Below are 22,748 nucleotides of genomic sequence, written 5' to 3'. Positions count from 1 at the left end.
TCAGGTACCTCTCATAGTGAAAAGAGCACTCACTGCCTTCAAAGTCAACATGCTTCAGTTTGAGCATCAGTACTATTTTCTAGTTGTTTGACATCAGGAATGTGATTTAACCTTATGTAAGCCTTGGTTTCCTCACCTGTAAATAAGGATTCTGTACTAGATGATAGGATTCTAATTCCTGTGAGCTTATGATCAGACCATCATGTTTTCTCACAGTTGTCTTGTTTATAAAAAGGTATCACTAAAACTCTCCCAGTGCTAGCATCCTGGAATCTATGGTCTTCCAGTTCATGCCCATCACACATTTATAATAATTGTGTAGACAAGGGAGCAGGCTGGTAATGACTCCTCCAATGGCAGAGTTATTAAAATGGGAACTGGAGATGATGGTCCTGATCTCTACTTGGACCTCCTGACCTGGGGGCTCTTTGGACACCTTCTTCTCTTTGGTTCTTAAGGTTCTACAACTTGATTGGACATCCAGGCTTCTACAATCTGTTCTCCTGATTTCCCTAATAGATAGATTCCAAGAAATGCTCCAAGATAGATAAAAGGCACTTGGACTTAACTCAGTGACTTACCACACTCAGGTAAGATTGTCAGAGTTATAAAGACTGGGAAGCAGAGTTCAAAGAGTGCTGGACCTGGGACTGGGTGACCCAATAGCTAGTCTAATACATGTCACTATTTGTAGAACTTGGAAAATGTAGATTCAACACAAAATCAGCTGACTGGACTTGGCTGGAGAGAAAGATGGCATAGAGAAAGACTGAAGTGGTGAACCTTGGAAGAAGGGTAATATTGCAAAGAATATGGGGAAACAGGATGCATAGATAAAGTTTAGGGATGATAGTGATAATGGGATTCTGCTGCTTCTGAATTACTGATGGATACAAGCAACCAAATAGTGGCAGCAGACAACTGTAAAATCCCAACTAAAACATTATAAAGAATTTTTTGAGAGGGTTAGTGGTCATAGATTTATGATTTCAATAATCTAAAGAATCCTCTATGTATTGAAAACACTTTCACTTATATGAATAGTTCATTTGGGTCCTAAAGTTGCCTTCATTGAAGTGAAATGAATTATCCATTGTTGATGTGAATCAGAGTATTCTATCTAACTGATAGACTGACCCTCTGACTCCTAGAAAAATCAATTATGGTTGGATAAAGAGATTTAAACTTCACTTAAAAAGAACTGTGTAGGGGCAGCTAGGTGGCACAGTGGATAGAGCGCCGGCCCTGGAGTCAGGAGTACCTGAGTTCAAATCTGGCCTCAGACATTTAATAATTACCTAACTGTGTGGCCTTGGGCAAGTCACTTAACCCCATTGCCTTGCAAAAACCTACAACAACATCAACAACAAAGAACTGTGTTGAGTTGGAAGAGAGTCCAATAATCCTCTACTCTAAAGTGAAAATAAAAATACAAAAAAGTCCCACTACAAAAAAGCCAATACGTGTTTATCCCAATCTTTGATTTAAGGATTTCAGTAATGGAGAATGACCAAAAGTAAACAATTGACAATGCTGTTGCCCAAGAGGAAACCACAGAAACAGTTCAATGGACACCTTAAATTTAAAAAAAAATTCTTACACCCACATAAGGAACAGGAGGGGGACAAAAGTAATTCCTGAAAATGATAGAGAAGGAACAATTGAGGAGGTAGGTGGAAGACCAGGAGAGATCAGAGTCATGAAAGACACAGGAAGGGTAGCATCCAGGACGAAGGGTTAATCAATGCTAAAGATGGAGGATGATGAACACTAAAATCCTTTCTCCAGGTTTGTGGAGTAAACTCACTAATGGGGTAGAAAGAATTCTTTGTGGAGACCATGGGGATATCCAGATGTTGCATTTTAACATTTTTATCTTCTTTTAGTGAGAGAATAGGACTAACCCGAGGAAAGTAACGTCGACAAGAATCTTAGGAGGATCTGGGGTAACTGGACCTTACAGGTCTGATCACAGAACATCCATGGAGGAGGTGAGTCTCAGAAAGAAATTGTGAAGGAAGAGCTGACTGAGTCAATTTGGGAAGGGAAGTGGTGAATGCTTCTTTTGGATGGTATAGCAGGATAGGGAAAAGGCTGAAGCAAGAGAAGGACCATGTAGTACCATTAAGAATACCTTATCCTTCTATTCTGTTGTGTGAGGGTTAATAAGCACTGTTCTTTCACCAACTCTCTGTGAGAGGTTCCATGAGTCATATTTTGATGAGGGAAAAGGTTCAGAAGGAGGAGAGGTTACACTGATAGCACCTAGAAGATCGAACTTAATTTTGAATACAGGATTTGTGACTTCTCCAGTATTCTTCATATGTATTATTTATGTACTGTGGGAATATATGGATGTATATACATATATATATATATATGTGTGTGTGTGTGTGTGTGTGCATACATATATATGTATATATGTACACACACACATATATATATATTCATGTGTGTATTATGTATGTATTTATTTTAAGGAACTTAGAAATCCTTAAGACTTGCAATGAAAACCTCCCCAAAGGAAGGAGCAGTTACTTTGTAGTCAAATTTCCCTATCTCTTAGCTTCCTCTTGTGATTCTATCCCATTTACTCATTTCTTATCCGATATCCATAGGAATTTATGTCCTTGTATTTCAACAAATACATATTAAATACCTGCTCCCACTATGTTCAAGGCATGATTTGGGGACTTTCTTGTAACCTTCAATTCCTTGATAATATTTTAGCTAATTAGCTTGAAGAAATTATTTTGTATTCATAAAGGTACATGGGATCTGTCCAAAAAGTACAGGATGTTGGTCCTAGATTCTAGAGGAAGAGTACGGATGACAATCTCTTTGAGCAGTTGTTTGAAATTCCCCCAACTTCAATATTTGAGACATCTGTTTTCTCCTTGGTTCAGTTAAGACAAATTCAAACTTTATTTTTGCTTAGTAAAATATACACATATGCATACATGCATGCATGTCCCCTCCAATGCAAAGGTGAATAGTAATTAACAGGAAAAATATATAATCTGAATGCAAAAAAAAAAGTTTAAGTAGGTTTGACTGGTTAAGATTGGTTTAATGAAGTCCATTTCATAACACCAGTCCTTGTCTCAATTCAGAAAATGAGTGGAGAATTCCAAACACTGTAGAGAAGCAGAATTTCAATGTTTTGGGAACTGACTTTAGAACCAAGATAATCTGGGTTCATGTCCCACTGTTGACACTTATTGCTTGTGTTATCTTGGATTGGTCATTTAACCTTTGTGCTCTGGACACAGTTGGCAGAGAGAATTGAGTGTTTCCTATTCCAGTGAAATCATAGGTTCAATCTCTGTCTCTAAATATTTTTTAGTTGTTTTTTTTTTGCAAGGCAGTGGGGTTAAGTGGCTTGCCCAAGGCCACACGGCTAGGTAATTATTGAGTGTCTGAGGCTGGATTTGACCTCAGATACTCCTGACTCCAGGACTGGGGCTCTATCCACTGTGCCACCTAGCCTCCCCTCTAAATATTTTCTATAAAATTCTTTAGCATTTGTGGTAATAGAATATAATCTCTCTTGATCTATCTCCTGCCTTGCTGATTGTTCCATCTCAGTCTTTTTCACTGATTCCTTTTCTTCCTTCTGGCTCCTAAATTTGAGGTTATCCCAACGTTCTCCTCTTTAACTCTGCTATTCCATACAGCAAATATAAGTTTATGAAGCCAGGAATTGATTGAGATTATTGTTCTTGTTGTTTTTACATCCCTACACTTAATAGCTTAATTGTTATAGACATATGGTTTCTCCCTTTAGATATAATCTCTTCAAGAGTAGCGACAGAATTTTACTTTATTTATATTTCTAGAGTTTAGTATAGCTTCTGAGACATAAGAAGCATATAATAAAGTTTTGCTGTTAGTTTGATTACACCCCATCCAATCTTCCTCCAAATTAGTCCAAATAACTTTGTGACAATTTGCAATACCATGAAGACTTTGGTTTTTATCCTTAGCCTGGAAGACACTGGGAGGAGGCCAACATGACGCGAGTCAAGGAGTTCATCTTACTGGGCTTGTCGACAAGGCCAGGTCTACGTGGTGTCCTGTTTGCTGTCTTCCTCACCCTCTACCTGTTGACCCTCTTGGAGAACACCATCATTATCTTGCTCATCTGGAGCCACACAGAGCTGCACAAGCCCATGTACTTCTTCCTGGGGAACCTGAGCTGCCTGGAGATGTGTTATGTCTCAGTCACAGTACCCACCCTGCTGCTTGGACTGTGGTCAGGACCTTGCCATGTTCCATTCACATCTTGCATGACCCAACTCTTCTTCTTCATCACACTCATCTGTGCTGAGTGCACACTCTTGGCCTCCATGGCCTATGACCGCTATGTGGCCATCTGTCGCCCTCTCCACTATCCAATACTCATGAGGCCCCAGGTCTGCCTCATGCTGGCCATAGCTTCATGGATGGGCAGCCTTAGTGTCTCTGTGATCAAGACAGTTTTTATTTCTGGCCTTTCCTACTGTGGCCCCAATGTCCTCAACCACTTCTTCTGTGATGTCTCCCCTCTACTCAACCTATCTTGTACCCATGTAGCACTAACTGAGCTGGTTGACTTCATCTCAGCCATTGTTATTTTCTATGGTTCTTTGATGGTTGCCCTGGTCTCTTATGTGGCTATTGGGGCAGCTGTGGTGCGTATGCCATCTACTGCTGCCCGGCTCAAGGCCTTCTCCACCTGTGCTTCTCACCTCATTGTAGTTGGCATCTTCTACTCGGCTGCCATCTTCATCTATGCCCGACCCAAGCGCATGGAAGACATGAACCTTAGCAAATTGCTCTCTGTTATCTATACAATGCTCACACCCATGTGTAACCCAATCATCTACTGCCTTAGGAACAAGGAGGTCCAAGGTGCTCTTCATAAGACCCTTCACAAAATTAGGATCAGCCAGAGTTCTGCCAGCTAAAGAAGCACTAAAATTTGCACTCCCTTGGCATGTTCCAGTAGCCATCCTCCTCTTTTCTGACTTTCCTGTACTGTGCTCACAGTTATTGCATCATTGGCATGTTAGCTACGTCCATCTCTCTTTCTTCCCACTTCCAGTGATTTGCTGAGCCTTCTCAGCTGCTTGACCTCAAAGTGAACAATGATCTCACTGCAGTAGAAAGAACTCTCAGTGTCCTCATTTATAAGATGTGAAGGTAAAATTAGAAGATCTTCCAGTTCTATGACTATAGTCCAATGTATTTTCTCAATACATAGAAACATTCCATGTTCTCTTTCTTTCATATTCTTATCTAGATGATTTTTAAGTTTGTTTTCAAAGGCTCCATTCCAGTAGTGTCAAACTCAAATAGAAATAGATCCCCACAGGTCATATATTGACTTAGAAAACCACAAATTATCATTATGTATGTTGAATTACATTTTTATTTATTTTGTTAAACATTTCCCAATTATTTCTGCAAGTGGCTTAGGAGTTTTGCATCTGTCTGAAGCCGGTATGCTCTGGAAATTTGTCCCTTGTGTTTTACTTCTACTATGATCCCAGTGTCCTCAATATTGATGTGTTGAGCCTTCTGCTGAGATTTTTATTATTTTGAAATGTGAATAATTCTCAGACTGTGGTCCCTCACTTTATGTTACTGCCTTACCATTTTGACAATTGTATTTAAACCACTTTTTACACAGAAGCATCATCCATATTCTTTCTTTCTGCAGATGTCAAAATCTTAGTTTAGACCCTGATTTCCATTCCCTTTCAATATTATAGAAACCCCTTCCTGGTCTTTGTGTCTTTAGCCTCAGTTCTGGTACTCTATCTGTGTAATACCTCCCTCAAATTGAACTATTATTCTCTATTGTGTGGAAGATGAGAAAGATTTAAAACACACTCAAGGAGGAACTCTAAAATATGTGAAGGAGTTGTATGATAAGAAGAGATGAGCTGATGATGTGAAAGCAGCTAGCCATTGTGCAATGGTACCTCAGAAGGAAGCTTTCTATCATGGCAAACAGACAGATCACGGCCTATAGGACATGGACCAGATTGGCTGAGCTTGAGCAGCTCTACCTGTGTTGGCAGGTTACTGAGATCATATTGAGTGTCTTTTGTACTTGGCGGGGGGGGGGGAAGGATGGAGATATGTATGCCTGTGAAAATTAGGGTACATGAAACCATTCTGTATAAGTCCTTGAATATGGATGGCAACCTGGGGTTGATATGATATGTGGGGAAACACAAGGGAATGGAGTGATTGATAGTCATTTATTTTTCCTCAAGAATATCTAATAAAAACAGACATAAAATACTTATTAAGTGCCTACTCGATGCAAAAATGTGTTAGTAGTAGAGAACATGGTAAAATGCTAAAAACATCATTTCAGAATTGTAAGTGACCTCACAGCCTTCTAGTCCAACTCGCATGAAAACAGGAATCCCTCTACAGCATGAGTCCCATTCTCTTCCCATAAGAAGTGTGCAGAACCATTCTCAGAACCATATCTATAACACACAAAAAGATCTAATCATTATCTAATATAACCTAGTGATTTCAAAAGGAAAGCAGAAATGAAATAAAATCAGGAGTACAGAAGGCTCCTTGGTAATCTTGGCCACCACCAAGATCCCATCTGACTGAATCTGACAGAAACAAAATAGAACTACTCCATCATTGAACAGACTGCCCTTTATTCAGTGATGATTTTTAAAAATGTGTACAATGGGGGCAGCTAAGTGGTGCAGTGGATAGAGCATCATGCAGGAGTCAGGAGGACCTGAGTTCAAATCCAGCCTCAGACTTACCTAGCTGTGTGGCTTTGGTCAAGTAACTTAACCCCATTGCCTTGCACCCCCCCAAAAAAAATAAAAATGTGTAGAATGATCAAAAGCAGAGAACTTGGGAAGAAGATTGAAATGGGGTGTCCATAGTGATGAGGCTACTAATTTTACTCCTTGAATTTTCATTGTGAACTCGTGTGGGTACAGGCCAAAGTCTGTGCTTCGCTGAAGCCCAAGCACCATCCAGCAAGATTAAAGGACATTGGTGATGATGTATTTCAAATTCATTCTCCAATGGCCAATGTTAATATTCCAAATACCAGATGCTGGAGAAACTAATGAAATGGAGAATATTAAAATGATTAAATAAATTATATTACTATTATATAAAATATCCTTAAAATATTTAGCATAATTGAAATCAATGTAAGAACAACAATATGAATTGGGGTAAAAAGTTTTTTTTAATATCTCATGCAAAATCCAAGGGAATTTAGGGAATTCAAGATTGATAATAGTGAGAGTTGATTTCTTTTTATAAAAAAATTATTTATTTGGCTTTTGAAAGGCAATGGGGTTAAGTGACTTGCCCAAGGTCACACAACTATGCAATTATTAAGTGTCTGAGGTCAAATTTGCATTGATTCTTCTTTCTCAACATGACTAATATGGCAATATGTTTAACAGAATTGTACATCTATTGTCTATATCAGATTGCTTGTTGTCTTATGGAAAGGTGAGGAAAATGAGAGAGAAAAATTTGGAACCCATAAATTCACAAAATTGAATGTTGAAAACTCTCTTTACATGTAATTAAAAGATTAAAATACTATGAAATGTAAACAAGCAAGGGCACAATGATGAAAACAACAATAGCGATCAGGACAATTTGCATAGCATGAGGGATGGAAATAGTCTATAATGAAGCTGCATTAAAAATTCAACTTAAAAGAAATTATGTCTTAATTTGAGTCATACTTTTTTATTTGACCATTTAATTGGACTCAGATTTTACTTCTTAAAAATATTATCTCCATTCTTCTCCTTTATCATTACACATAGTTTTTTTAAGGATTTTTTTTTCAAGGCAAGTGGGGATAAGTGGCTTGCCCAAGGCCACACAGCTAGGTAATTATTGAGTGTCTCAGGCCAGATTTGAACCTAGGTCCTCCTGACTCCAGGGCCGGTGCTCTATCCACTGCTCCACCTAGCTGCCTCAAGAGTTGATTTCTTAAAGAAAATTTTCAAAAACTATGAAGTTTTCAAAATTAGAAACACGAAATATAAAAAACCCGATGAGGAAATCACTTAATATTACTACTAATAATAGAAATATAAATTTACATACAATGAAATGATACATGTAACATAATCATTAGTTTGGTAAATCTAATTAAAGAAAGAAAACTTTTGGGGATGTGAAAAATAGACATAGAAATTCATATAAAATCAAAGTTTAATTTGATATTACTATCTTGAAAAACTATATGTAGGTGTGGCTAGGTGGTGCAGTGGATAAAGCACTGGCCCTGGAGTCAGGAGGACCTGGGTTTAAATCTGGTCTCAGACACTCAATAATTACCTAGCTGTGTGGCCTTGGACAAGCCATTTAACCCCATTTGCCTTGCCAAAAACCTAAAAAAAAAAAGTAAAATCTAAGTCCAATTAAATGGTCAAATAAAAAAGTAACTGAAATTAAGGCATAATTTCTTGTAAGTTGAATTTTTAATGCAGCTTCATTATAGACTATTTCCATCCCTCATGCTGTGCAAATTGTCCTGATCGCTATTGTTGTTTTCATTATTGTGCTCTTGCTTGTTTACATTTCATAGTATTTTATTCTTTTAATTACATGTAAGGATAGTTTTCAACATTCAATTTTGTAAAATTATGGGTTCCAAATTTTTCCCTCTCATTTTCCTCACCTTTCCATAAGATAACAAGCAATCTGATATAGACAATACATGTACAATTCTGTTAAACATATTGCCATATTAGTCATGTTATAAAAGGAGAATCAGAGTAAATGGCAAAAAATGACAAGAAAGAAAAAAAATTTTAAAGTGAAAATAGGGTACTTTGATCTATAATTAGACTCAGTAGTTCTCTTGGCATTTTCCATGACAAGCTTTTCAGAATTCTTTTTGATCATTGCATTGCTTAGAGGACCTAAATCTATTATAGTTCATCATTACACAGTGTTGCTGCTACTGTATACAGTGTTCTTCTGGTTGGGCTCCCTGAACTCAGCAGCAATTCATGTAAATTTATTTTTCTGAAATCCATCTGTTCATCATTTCTTATAGAACAATACCATTTCATTACATTCTTGTGCCACAACTTGTTTAATCATTCACCAATTGCAGGGCATCTCTTCAATTCCCAATTCTTTGTCATCATAAAGAAGAGTTGCTATAAATATTATTTAAACATATGTAAAATTGTTTGTAAAATTATTATTTAAAATATATGTACATCCTTTTTACTCTTTTCTGTGATCTCTTTGAGATTCATACTTAGTACTGGAATTGCTATGAACATTTTCATGGTCCTTTGGGCATAGTTCCACATTGCTATCCAGAATGATTGGATCACTACTCCACCAACAATGTATTAGTGTTGCAGTTTTTCCACATCCCCTCCAACATTGATCATTTTTCTCTTTTGTCATATTGGTCAATGTGATAGGTGAGAAGTGGTATCTAAGAGTTTTTTTTTTAATTTGCATTTCTCTAATCAATAATTATTTAGATCTTTTTCTCTAATGAATATAGATGGCTTTAATTTCTTCCTCTGAAAACTGTCTATTCATATCTATTAACCATTTAACAGTTGGAAAATGACTTTTATTCTTATAAATTGAACTCCATTTTCAATATATCTTGGTTGCATTGAATCTGGGCATAAACTTTAGTGGAATTAGAATTATTGATTTTGCATTTTATAATGTTCTCTATCTCTTTTTGGTCATAAATTTTCCTCTCTCCATAGATCTGATGGGTAAACTAACTATCTATTGCTCTCCTAATTGGCTTGTATTATCACCCTTTATGTCTAAATTGTGAACCTATTTTGACCTTATCTTGGCATAAAGCATGAGATGTGCATCTAGTCTAATTTCTGCCACACTATTTTTCGCTTTTCCCAGCAGTTTTTGCAAAATAGTGAGTTTTTATATCAGAAACTGGAGTCTTTGGGCTTATGAAATTCTAGATTACTATAATCATTTAACATGTTTCTTTTGTATCTGATCTATTTCACTGATCCACTACTCTTTGACTTAATCATCTCCAAATAGTTTTGATGATTCTTGCTTTATTAAATCTGGTTTGGCTAGGACATTATTTTTTTTAACTTTTTTTCATTAGTTTCATTAGTATTCTTGATCATTTTTGTCCTTCCAAATGAATTTTGCCATTTTTAGAGCTATTTAAAAACATTTTGTAGTTTTGCATGGCACTAAATAATAGATTAATTTAGGTAGAATTGTCATTTGTAGTCTATTAGTTCAGTCTGCTCATCAGCAATTGAAATATTTCCATTTGTTTAGATCTGACATTATTTTTGGGAAAGGTACTTTGTAGTTATGTTTATATAGCTCATGAGTTTTCTGGTATTATATAGGCATTATATTGGTATTATATTATATTATATAGGTATTATATAGAAATGCTGATGATTTATGTGGGTTTATTTTATATCTTCAACTCTGCTAAAGTTGGTAATTGTTTTAAATAGTTCTTTACTGGTTTTTCTAGGATTCTCTATGTATACTATCATGTCATCTGCAGAGAGTAAGAGTTTTGTTTCCTCGATGACTATTCCATTTCCTTTGATTTCTTTTAATGTTTGTATTGCTAAAGTTAACATTTCTAGCACAATTTTGAATAATAGTGCTGAGTGGGCATTCTTGATTCACCTCAATCTATTTGGGAATGCTTCTAATGTAACCCCATTAAATATAAAATTTTTGCTGATGGTTTTAGATAGATGCTGTTTATTTTAAGGAAAACTCCATTTATTCCTATGCTCATCAGTAGTTTTTTTTTTTTTTCAGATTTTTGCAAGGTGAATGGGGTTAAGTGGCTTGCCCAAGGCCACACAGCTAGGTAATTCTTAAGTGTGAGACCGGATTTAAACCCAGGTACTCCTGACTCCAAGGCCGGTGCTTTATCCACTATGCCACCTAGCCGCCCCATCGTCAGTGTTTTTAATAGGAATGAGTGCTGTATTTTGACAAATGCTTTTTCTGCATTTTCTGAGATAATCTTAGAATTTCTGTTAGGTTTCTATTGATATGTTCAATTATGCTAATAATTTTTCTAATATTGAACCAGAACTGCATCCCACCTGCTCATAGTGTATTATTCTCATGAAAGCTTGCTTGTAATCTCTTTGTTAAAAGTTTATTTATAATTCTTACATCAATACTCATTAGATAAATTGATCTAAAATTTTCTTTCACTGTTTTGACCCTTCCTGGTTTAAATAATAGCACAATATTTGCTTTATAAAAAGATTTTTTCTTTGCTTATTTTTCCAAATAGTTTATATAGTATTGGAATTATTTGTTCTTTGAATGTTTGGTAGAATTCACTTGTAAATTCATCTGGCCTGGGAGAATTATTTTTCTTAAGGAGTTCATTGATGTCTTGTTCAGTTTATTTTTTCTTTTAATAGGGTTATTTAAGTATTTTTATTTCCTCTTCTGCTAATAAAGCAATTTATATTTTCATAAATATCTAGCCATTTCTTAGAATGTCAAATATATTGGCATAGTTAGGAAAAATAACTCCAAAATATTGCTTTCTAAGTGGTGAAATCATCCTTTTCATTTTTGATAGTAGTAATCTCATTCCTGAGAAAGATGATATATATATATATATATATATATGTATGTATATTTATATGTAATAAATATGGGGAAAAATTCAAATGGAGTCCAAACTTGTCTCAATACCAGAAAAGTGACACTGCAGAATAAATTGTAAAGTAAGACCTTTGTAATTCTGTAGCTATTAGTATTAAGATATCTTAGCTAAGGAGATTACAGTTGTGCCATTGATGATTCTGGGGAGGGAGAATTGATGAGTGATTTTCTTTCCTGAAAGGGAGTTTCAGTCATGATCAAGGCCAGAATCAGGTACTCCCTTCATTGCTCACTTATCTGCAGAGCAATGTTTATGAAAATTAGGAGAGAGAGATTTCAAGACAGTATTTATTAAAAGTAAGTTATAAAAGGTAAAATGATACTGGTGCCACTTAGACTTTGTAAAGGGAATCCTTTCACTCTCCAATTGCTTCTCTTTCATATCTTGAGAATATCTGAAAACTCACTAGTGCTAATCTCCTAAGTGATATATGGGTTGATTCAGGGAATTACAAAATTCGGGGGGGGGGGAGGGATGCTCAAGAAGGAGAGAAAGGATTGTCTCTTAATCTAAGAGGGACCCAATAAAAAGGGGGCAACTATTTTTTATCCCCTACAAAGATTTATTTTTCAGACTAGAGGTCTAGTTTTGTATAAATGGAGTCATGAACTGTTTTTTGTTTTTGTTTCTTAAGAGAGAGTTTGATGTGTATATGAGGAAGTGACCCTGCCTCTTAATGCCAATGAGTTGCTCTTTGCGGACTCAGTTTGTTTCATCTGAAGGAGAAGGACAGGGAGAAAGGGAAGGAGAAGGGGGAGATACTATCTGTAGCACTTACCTCACATAGTTGTCATGTGATTCAGATGAAATATTTATAAAAGCAATTTTTAAATCTTGAAATAGCACATGCATTCTTTTTTCATTTAGTATTTTATTTTCCCATTATATGTAAAAACAAATTTTAATATTCATTTTAACACTTTTGAGTTCCCAATACTCTCTTCCTTCCTATCCATCTACCCCATTGAGAAGGTAAGCAATTTGATTTACATTATATATGCAAAATATTTCCATAATAGGTCTTGCTATGAAAGAAAATATAGACAAAATACCTCAAGAAATATAAAGTTTTAAAAGAGTATCATTCAATCTATATTCAGATACCATCAGTTCTTTTTCTGGGGCTGGATAGTATTTTTCATTATGAGTCCTTCAGAATTGTCTTGAATTATTTTATTGTTGAGAATTGTAAAATCATTCACATTACAATTTACATTTGACAATATTGCTTGCCTCACCTCCAGGGCTATCTCCAGTCATCATGATTCACATCTGACCATGGACCCAGATGGTTTCAGAGAAGAAAATGAGGCTGCTATCTTTGCACAGCCCCCTCTCAATCAAATACAATTCATGTGCTTGCCATGGCATCATCTCCCCTGATGTCATGGTCATCTTCAAGAATGAAGGACAGGGGCGGCTAGGTGGTGCAGTGGATAAAGCACCGGTCCTGGAATCAGGAGTACCTGGGTTCAAATCCGGTCTCAGACACTTAATAATTACCTAGCTGTGTGGCCTTGGGCAAGCCACTTAACCCCATTGCCTTGCAAAAACCTAAAAAAAAAAGAATGAAGGACAAACATTAACATAAATACATATATATTTAGATAGATATAGATATATAAATGTGCATATACATATCTATTTGTATCTATCTATCTATCTATGTATCTATCTATATCATTTTCATTTTATTTTGTTTACTCTCTTTTGGGATACAGACCTAGTAGTGATATTACTGCATCAAAGGATATGCATGGCTTTAGAGACCTTAAGACAAAATTACAAATTGCTCTATAGAAAAGTTGAATTAGGGGCAGCTAGGCAGCATAGTGGATAAAGCACTGGCCCTGGAGTCAGGAGTACCTGGGTTCAAATCCGGTCTCAGACACTTAATAATTATCTAGCTGTGTGGCCTTAGGCAAGCCACTTAACCCTGTTTGCCTTACAAAAAAACCTAAAAAAAAAGTTGAATTAGGTCACAATTCTACCAATAGCATATTAATGTCCCATTTTTCCCACATCCCCTCAAACTCCTTTCCCTTTTCTGTCCTGTTAGCTAATCTAATAGGTATGCAATGGTAACTCAGAATATTTTAATTTGCATTTCTGCAATCAATAGTGATTTAGAGTTTTTTTTTCATATGGCTTTAAATAACTCTAATTACTTGATCTGAAAACTGTTCATATCTTTTGTTAATTTATCATTTGGGGCATGGTTTTTATTTTTATACATTTGACTCAGTTCTCTATATGCTTGAGAAATGAGTTCTTTGTGTATTCAGAGAAACTTGCTTCAATTTTTTTTTCAGTTTCATAGTTTTTTCCACAGTATTTCCTTCCATCCGCCTTCTCCTCGAATTTATTCTATTCTCTCTTTTTTTACCCTGTACCTACTCAAAAATGCTTTTTTTCTGACTATCCACTCCTCCAATCTGCCCTCCCTTCTCTTTTCCCCTTTGTTTCCTATTTTCCTATGGGGTAAAATAGATTTTTATGCTCAAATGAATATGTGTTATTCTCTAGACATACACAAAAAATTGTATGTTATTCTCTATTTGAGCCAATTCTGTATCACTCACTCAATTTCACATCCCCCTTTTCCCTTCCATTGTAAAAAAAAGTGTTATTCTTTCCTTTATGTGATAGTTTATACCATTCTACATTTCCCTTTACCTTTCTTATAGAAAATTCTTCTCATGCATTAATTTTAACTTTTTTTTAGATATCATCCTTTCCTATTCAACTTATACTTTGTTCTCTGTGTATATATATGTGTGTATATATGTATATATGAATATATACACCTACATACATGCAAACATGCTACAAACACACACATATTACTAACTGCCCAAATAAGAAAATTTTCATGAATTAACCACTGTCATCTTCCCATGTAGAATATAGTCTTGAACTTAATTAAGTCCCTTTTGTTTTCCCCTTTCTGCTGATCTTTTTATGCTTCTCTTGAGTCTTGCGAATGAATGTTAAAATTTCTATTCAGCTCTAGTCTTTTCATACAGAATGTTTGACAACTAAGGACTTAGACTTGCTGGCTGACCAAGCCATGCTAACAAGAGAGGCAATTATTCAACATATATTGGTATTAGACTACCTGTTGGCTGAAGAAGGAGTCTGTGGTACACTGAACTTATCAAATTTTTGTCTCAAGATAGATGACAATGTACAGGTGGTAAAGGAGATAACCAGTGATATCAGAAAATCGGCACATGTTCAAATCCAAATCTAGACAAGCCCATTTAGTACCTCTTGGATGAATGGGTTTACTGGTTCATGGTGCAAACAGTTGCTGGGAATCTTACTATTGATCCTCTCTTCCTTCCCATCCATCTACCCCTCATTGAGAAGGTAAGCAATTTGATTTAAGTTGGGATAATGCTATTGCCCGTGTATGTCTCCCATGTTTGATCCAGTTTATAACTCTAATAGTACAAAATTCTATCAGCAAATTAGGACTGGTGTATGGCTCTAATAATGAAGAAGTAAAAATATTGATAGAAAAAGTCAGTAGTGCTATTGAGGATGAGGATTGTGAATTCATTTGAGGAAGACACTGCTGATGAAGTGTGAAGAACAAGTTGTTATTAAAAAGAAAAAGGGGAGTTGTGAGAAATGAAGGCCATTTTTAATCTTCACGGGGTGTGGAGGGAGACCTCTTTGAAATCCATTATAAAGGGGGAATGGCCCCAACCAGTCACAAAACTGGAGAGTTCTTCTAATCACATTCCAAATATGACGAACTAGATCAGAAGAAACTAGTCCTTAACTGGTCAAGAGTAGAATCTTGACCTTCTCATTTGCACGTGCTCAAGGAGATCTATTTTTTCTTGCTCATTAGTATGATGATCAGGGTGGGGAAATATATAGGAACCAATGTATCAATTAGATTTGTGACCCCAGCCTATGGCTGGCATGAATGGGACAGAAAGTCTTTCAAAGTGCATAAAAGAGCTTCTATGTTGGAATTTCCCCACCCCTCTCTCCCACCATGAGAGAGATACCCTAAGATAATTTAATAAAAAACATTTTAATAAAAATAAGAATGTTTGAAAATTTGCAATTTCATTGAATGTCTTTTTCCCCCCGATAGATTATATTCAATTTTGGTTGGTAGGTGATTCTTTGTTGTAATCCTGGGTCCTTTGTCCTCTGCAGTATCATATTCCAAACCCCCAATCCTTTAATACAGAAACTGTTAAATCTTGTGCTATCTTGACTGTGGCTCCCTATTTGAATTGTTTCTTTCAGGCTGCCTGCAATATTTTCTCCTTGATGTGGGAGTTTTCATTTTGATAGTTACTTGAGAATCAGTGAATTTTTTTCAATTTCTATTTAACCCTGTGTTTCTAGAATATCAGGTTAGTTTTTCTTGATATTTCTTGAAGCATGGCTTCTAGTTTTTTTTTTTAATAATGGATTGAAAGTAGTCCAAGATTTTTTAAAAATTATCTCTCCTGGAGAATAGAATAAATAAAGGTGGGGAGGAATAGAGTGGAGGTACAGCTAGAAATAGCAACTGTAGGAAAAATATTGAAACAACTTCTCTGGTGGACTTATGGTGAAAAAAAAAGCAACTCACCCCAGAGACAGAGCCATTGGAATCTGAACACATTTTTTTTTCTCTCTCTCTCTCATTATTCTTGAGGTTTCTCATTTTCTTGGGAGGAGGAGGTTTATGTTTACTCTTATAACAAAATTATTGTAATAATAGTAATAATAAATTAAATTTCACTTGGAAAAAAAAAGAAGCCAGAAGGGATGGGAATTCAGGAAATCCTAGAAGTATTTGCATGAACTGATGCTGAGTAAGATGAGCAGAACCAGAAAAACATTGTACACCCTAACAGCAACATGGGTGTGATGATAACCTTGATAGACTTGCTCATTCCATCAGTGCAACAATCAGGGCCAATTTTGGGGTATCTGCGGTGGAGAATACCATCTGTATCCAGAGAAAGAATTGTGGAGTTTGAAAAAAAGACCAAAGACTATTACCTTTAATTAAGGGGAAAAAAACCCATTATCTTACTATGTGGTTCTGCTATGTCTTATGCTTTATTTTTCTTCCTTGGGGATGTGGTTTCTCTCTCATCACATTCAACTTGGACTGGTGTATACCATGGAAACATTGTGAAGACTAGTGGGCTACCTTATGGGGGGGAAGGGTAAGGAGGAGAGATTGAGGGAGGCATTGTAAAACTCAAAATAAATAAAATTATAAAAACAAAATTATATCTCCTGGATCTGTTTTCCATGTCAGATGTTTTTTTTTCAGTGTGATATTTCACATTGTCTTACAATTTTTATTCTTTTGGCTTTGCTTGTTTCTTGATTTCTCATAAAGTCATTAGCTTCCATTTGCTCCCTTCTAATTTTTAAGGAATTACTTTGTTTAATGAACTTTTCTACCTCCTTTTCCATTTGATCAGTTCTTCATTTTTTAAGGTATTCTTCTCCTCTTTGGTACCTCTTTTCCCAGTAGAACAAGTCAGTATTTAAAAGTATTATTTTCTTCACATTTTGTGTATGTTTTTCCTTTACTAACATTTTGATTCATTTTTCATGATTTTCTTACATTCCTCTCATTTCTGTTTCCAATTTTTCCTTACTTCTCTTACTTGATTTTCAAAATTGTTTTTGAGCTTTTCTATGATCTGAGACCAATTCATAATTTTCTTGGAGTCTTTGGATGTAAGAGTTTTCATTTTGTTATCTTCTTCTGGGTGTGTGCTTTGAAATTCTGTGTCACTATAATAGCTTTCTATGGTAAGAAGTATTTATTTTTATTGTTTGCTTTAGGTTTTTTTTTGGTTTTGTTTTATGTTTGCTCATTTTCCCAAAAGCAGGTGCTGTCTGTGTTTGACTGTACTCCACTCTTCCCCAGGCCAGCAGACCCTTCTTTCCAACTTTCTAAGCTGTCTAAGCTTTTAAGCTGGAAAATTATTTCAATTCATCTTGTTGACATGCTAGCATTTCATTAGAGTCATTATTCAAACGTATTTAGAGGTGATCATGGGGAGTGCTTTGATGACACTCTGCCATCTTGGCTTGTTCTTGACAATGTCCTTGAAAATTGTCAGAAGACTTTGCAAATTATTTAGCTTAATTTTCACATCTCTATGAATTAGACGATGGGGGCAGGTGCAATAGCAATATTGTGTTGCAGCACAGTAGCAGTGGCAAAAGTCATCATTTCTATAGAACTTTAAGATTTACAAAGTACTTTCTATAGCTATCTCATTTAATCCCCCCCCAAGAACCTCAACTTGTAGGATTTGTTATTATTCCCTTAATAGGTTACTCAGTGGTTAGAGTGCTAGGTCTGTAGTCAAGAAAACTTGAGTTCAGTTCCAACCTCATATCCTTCCTAGCTATGTGACCCTGAACTGGTTGCCAGTTTTCTCATCTGTAACATAAGTAGAAGGAAGAAATGGTCAATCCCTCCAGTTTCTGCCAAGAAAACCCCAAAAGGGGTCACAAAAAATCATGTATGACTAAAAACAACTGAACAACAATAATGTCTATCACTTGGAAGAGAAAAACAGCTGAAGAAAATCATATTAATATAAAAAGCCAAAGACATCAATGAAATGTTATATTTATTTTAAACAGCAAGGTTGTTAAAAATAGTTCAAGAAATCAGAGATGAAGATGTGAACTAGTTTGAAGGTCCTATTCTTTTGGTCCTCAATTATATGCAAAGGTAGTTTTCCATATTCATCCTTCTGCAAACTTTTGGGTTCCACATTTTTCTCTGCATGACCCATTCTGGAAAAAGGCATTTTGAATGCTCAAGATATCAAATTCATTTTCTTGGTATCCACTAAGAATCTCTGAGACTATCTTCAGATATCTTGATTTATTTCTTGCCACTGAACTGAAGTGACTCTGGAGGTGAGACTGAGTCGGATGACTTTGCACCGCCTTTCCTCTCTGAAATCCAATCCAATCTGAGTCAAGACATCAACCCCAGGACACCATTGGTCCTCTTCAAGGTAGAAGGATGAACAGCAACAAGAATCTCTCAATTCTTTGGTCCATATAGTTTGAAAAATTCCTTCTCTTTCTAGTTAAAAAAAATCCAACATATCCCCTTCTTTAATCATGTGGTATGTTTCCCATTCTACATATTTTTTTTTCTAAAATTACTGGCAGTGATTTAGAAATAAAATTTGTCTTCTGATTATAAGACAAGTGAGTTCTCCTTCCAATTAGATGATAGGTCCAAAGTAGTAACTTTGTCTTTTTTCCAACCTCAGAGTAAGCAATGGGGAAAAAAAGGGTTTTGGCAACCATTGCTTTCCCAACTCCCAAAGGTTTCACAGTAGCCTCTGAGGCTGGCAGCTCAGGTTTAAGGTTCCCTGTCTATCTGCCTGTTGAATATGGAACCTGAAATTTCAGCAGCCTGTCATAGGGAAAAGAGCACTTAGTACCTTCAGACTAAGTTAGAGTTCCAATACTATATCCTGGCTTGTCAAATCAGGAATATGACTTAATATTATAAGCCTCTGATTCCTCAATTTTAAATAAATCTAAACTAGATGATCTTTGAAGGCCCTCCCAACTCTAAATCCTGAGTTTCTGATTAGCCCACCATGTTTCTTCTGACTTTATTTCTCTAAGTCTTAGGTGTTTTATTTGTAAGAAGTGTGAAACTTGATCCCTTCTAAGAACCCTTCCAGTTCTATCATCCAGTGTCTATGATTTTCCAGACCATATCACACATTTCTATTGCTGAATATGAAAACAGACAGTCTGGCACTGACTTCTCCAATGGCACAGTTAATCTGTGACTGCAGATGATGACCCTGGCCCTCTTGACCTGGGAGCTCTTTGGGCATCTCCTACTCTTCAGACCTAGTTGTACATCCAGGCTTCCACCATCTGTACTTCTAGTTCTTTCATGGGCATAATCCTGGGAAATGTTCCAGGAAACATAAAGGAGACTCAGGTTTAACTTAGTGACTCATCACACTCAGGTAAGGCATCTAGAAATATGATTGGGCACTATGACTAAGAGTTAAAAAAGATTTCAACCTGGGTGAATTGGTACATCTTAATACTTGTAGAAAATGACTTATGAACTGACTGTACTTGGGTGAGGAGAGAGAGCGAGGCATAGAGAAAGACAAAAATGGCAAGACTGGGAGAAGAGGAATTTGGCAAGGAATATGGGGAAACTGGTGAGTTTGGGGAGGATGATCATAATGGGATGATGTTGCTTCTGAATTACTAATGGATACAAATAGCCAGGCAGTTGCAGTGTCAATAGACAACTGCAAATCCCAACTAAAGCATTCCAAAGAATATTTTGATATACTTTATAGAATGTCATAGATCTATGGTTTCATAAATATAAAGGATAGTCCATTTGTTGTAAGCACTATCACTAATATGAATTGGCAATTCATCTAGGTCTTAAGAGTTGCTTTCATTGAAATAATGTGACTTATCCAAAGTTGATACAAATGAGAGTACTTGAACCTTGGTCTTGCTTACTGGTTGTACAGTACTCTGTCCTCTAGGAAAATCAGGTAATTGGGGTTGGATAGAGAAATTTACACAAGTATTGTGTAAATTCAAAGATGAAAGAGAGTCTAATACTAAAGTGAGCAAAAGTCACAATTCAAAATAATCAATACATAACTATTCCATATTTAATTTAAGAAATTCAGTGACAGACAATGACTACAAAGGGATCAAATAAGGCTCTGTGGCTGAAGGGGAAACCACAGAAACAGATGAATAGAAACCTTGGAAAGTGTCTTTTTGTACACCCACATTTAAGGGGCAGGAAGAAGAAGAAAAGGAATCCCTGAAAATGATGGAGAAGGACCAATTCAAGAGGTGATGGAAAACAAGGAGAGATCAGAGTCATGAAAAGCACAGGAAGGGGTAGCATCCAGGAGGAGTGGATAGTCAATGTTACTGACAGAAAGATGGAGGAAAATGAAAACTAGAAATTCTATAGATTTGCAAAATAAACTCACTAATCCCTTTGGAAGAATAGGAAGAATTCTTTGTGGAGACCATGGGGATATCCAGATGAGATGCTTTAATTTAAATTTATGTTCTTTCAGTGAGAGAAAAGGCCCAACAGGAGAAAAGTAAAATCTATAAGACTCAAAGGAGGACTTGGGCAACTGGCCCTTTCAGAGTTCATCACAGAAAACTCCATGGATGAGGTGAGTGACAGTAAAAAAGAGAAGTTGAAAAGGAAGAGCCAGTTTGGTAGGGGGCAGGCATTGATTGCTTATCATGGCTGATTAAATAGGAGAAGGAAATGGCTGAATGAAGAGAACATATGAGAAAGGTTGAGTAATATTGTAATATTAATAATAATTTCTATTGTGGTGTTACAAAACATTTTTATTTCACCAACTCTGTATGAGGTCTCATGAGGGTTATTTTGATTAGAGAAATGGCTCAGAAGGAGGACTATTAGCACCTAGATCAAGTCAAGTCTTGAAGACAGTACTTGTGACTTTCCCAGCTTTCTTCATATGTATGTCTGCATATATGTATAATATATGTGAAAGTATACATGTATGCATGTGTTTATATATGTATTTACATTGGGGTGTAAGTTTACAGATGTATTCATGTGTATACATCTGTTTTTTTGTATTTTAAGGAGCTTAGAAACCCTTAATGACCCTCAATGAAAACCTCCCAATAGGAATTGCATTGTAATCAGATTTTCCTATCACTTGAGTTTCTCTTTGTCATTCCATCTTATTTATCCATTTCCTATCCAGTGTCCTCAGGACCTCATGCCATCATATTTAAGCAAACCCATTTTAAACATCTGTTCCAACTGTGTTCAAGGCATGATATTGTGACTCCCTTTTTTTTGGAGCCCTCATGCCCTTGGTTTTTCTTTGGCCAATTCACCTGGAGAAAAAAGTAATCTATGGCTGGAAAAAGGACATGAGATCAGTCTAAAATCAGTCTAGCCTTAGATCTAGGAGTAGAGTTGGAATCATTAACTCTTTTAGAGGTGATTTCTTCAAAGAGGCTAGACCAAATGTCCTCTGAAGACCCTACCAACACCAAGATTTGAGACATCTACTTTTTTTCTTTGGTTCAGTCAAAGTAAATTTGAAGGGATTTTTTTGGCTTAATTAAATATACACACGTACACACACATTCATATGCACACATAAATCCATAAGCCAATAATAAAAAACTAACAGGTAAATATATAGTCTTAATATAAATAAAATTTTATGGCTAGACTGGTTCTGATTGGTTTTAATGAAGTTCATTTCGTAACACCAGTCTTTGCCCCAACTCTGACTGGGGAATTCCAGTCATTATAAAGAAGCAGGATTTCAGAATTTCAGGACCTGACCTCAGAGCCAAGATAACCTGGGTTCATGTTTCACCTCTGACACTTACTGGTTGGATCATCCTGGGCTCCTCATTTGACATTAGTGCTCTGGACACTTCTAAAGACTATAAGTTGTAGGGAAAGTGTTGTTTTCATTGACAGAGATAATTGAGTGTTCCCCATATCAGCAAAATTATAGATGCAATCCCTAATTCTAAATAGTTCTTTAGTAGTTTTTAGCAACTAAATATAATCTCTTCTTCTGATCTTCCTCCTACCTCTCTAATTGTTCCTTCTCAGTCTTATTCACAAGTCATTTTCTTTCTTCTGCCTCTGAAATTTGAGTTCATCCCAAGGTTCTCATCTTTAACTCTTCTCTTCTATAGTAGCAAATATAAGATTATTAAAGGAACTGTCTTAATTCATTGCATTATTGCTTTCACGTTTCTAGAATCTATCACCATAACTGTTAGACAGTCTGTGCTTAATGAATGTTTTTTGAATTATTCATACATGATAAGATAATAGACTTAGAATTGGAAGGGACCTGCAAGATAATCCAGTCCAAACTTCCTTATATTACAGATGAGAGAACTGAGGTCCATAGAGAGGAAGCCAATTTCCAAAGTCATATAAGTAGCAAGCAGTAGAATCATGATTAGCATCATGGCCTGTGATTCCAAATCTACTACTTTT

The 22,748-nt window shown here is 35.9% G+C and overlaps 1 protein-coding gene across 1 annotated transcript; it reads left to right on the top strand.

Moving 5' to 3' along the window:
• Positions 1 to 505: 505 nt before the first annotated feature.
• On the top strand, positions 506 to 4,949 carry LOC141508832 (olfactory receptor 6Z7-like). Its single transcript, XM_074217793.1, has 3 exons — positions 506 to 590; positions 1,887 to 1,991; positions 3,987 to 4,949. The coding sequence occupies exons 2-3, from the start codon at positions 1,983 to 1,985 to the stop codon at positions 4,947 to 4,949; spliced, it is 972 nt and encodes a 323-aa protein (XP_074073894.1). The 5' UTR covers positions 506 to 590; positions 1,887 to 1,982.
• The last annotated feature ends 17,799 nt before the right edge of the window (positions 4,950 to 22,748 follow it).

Source organism: Macrotis lagotis, chromosome 1, assembly GCF_037893015.1.
Source record: "Macrotis lagotis isolate mMagLag1 chromosome 1, bilby.v1.9.chrom.fasta, whole genome shotgun sequence".
Classification (NCBI taxonomy): Eukaryota; Metazoa; Chordata; class Mammalia; order Peramelemorphia; family Peramelidae; genus Macrotis; species Macrotis lagotis.
This window is presented reverse-complemented; position numbering and strand designations above follow the sequence as displayed.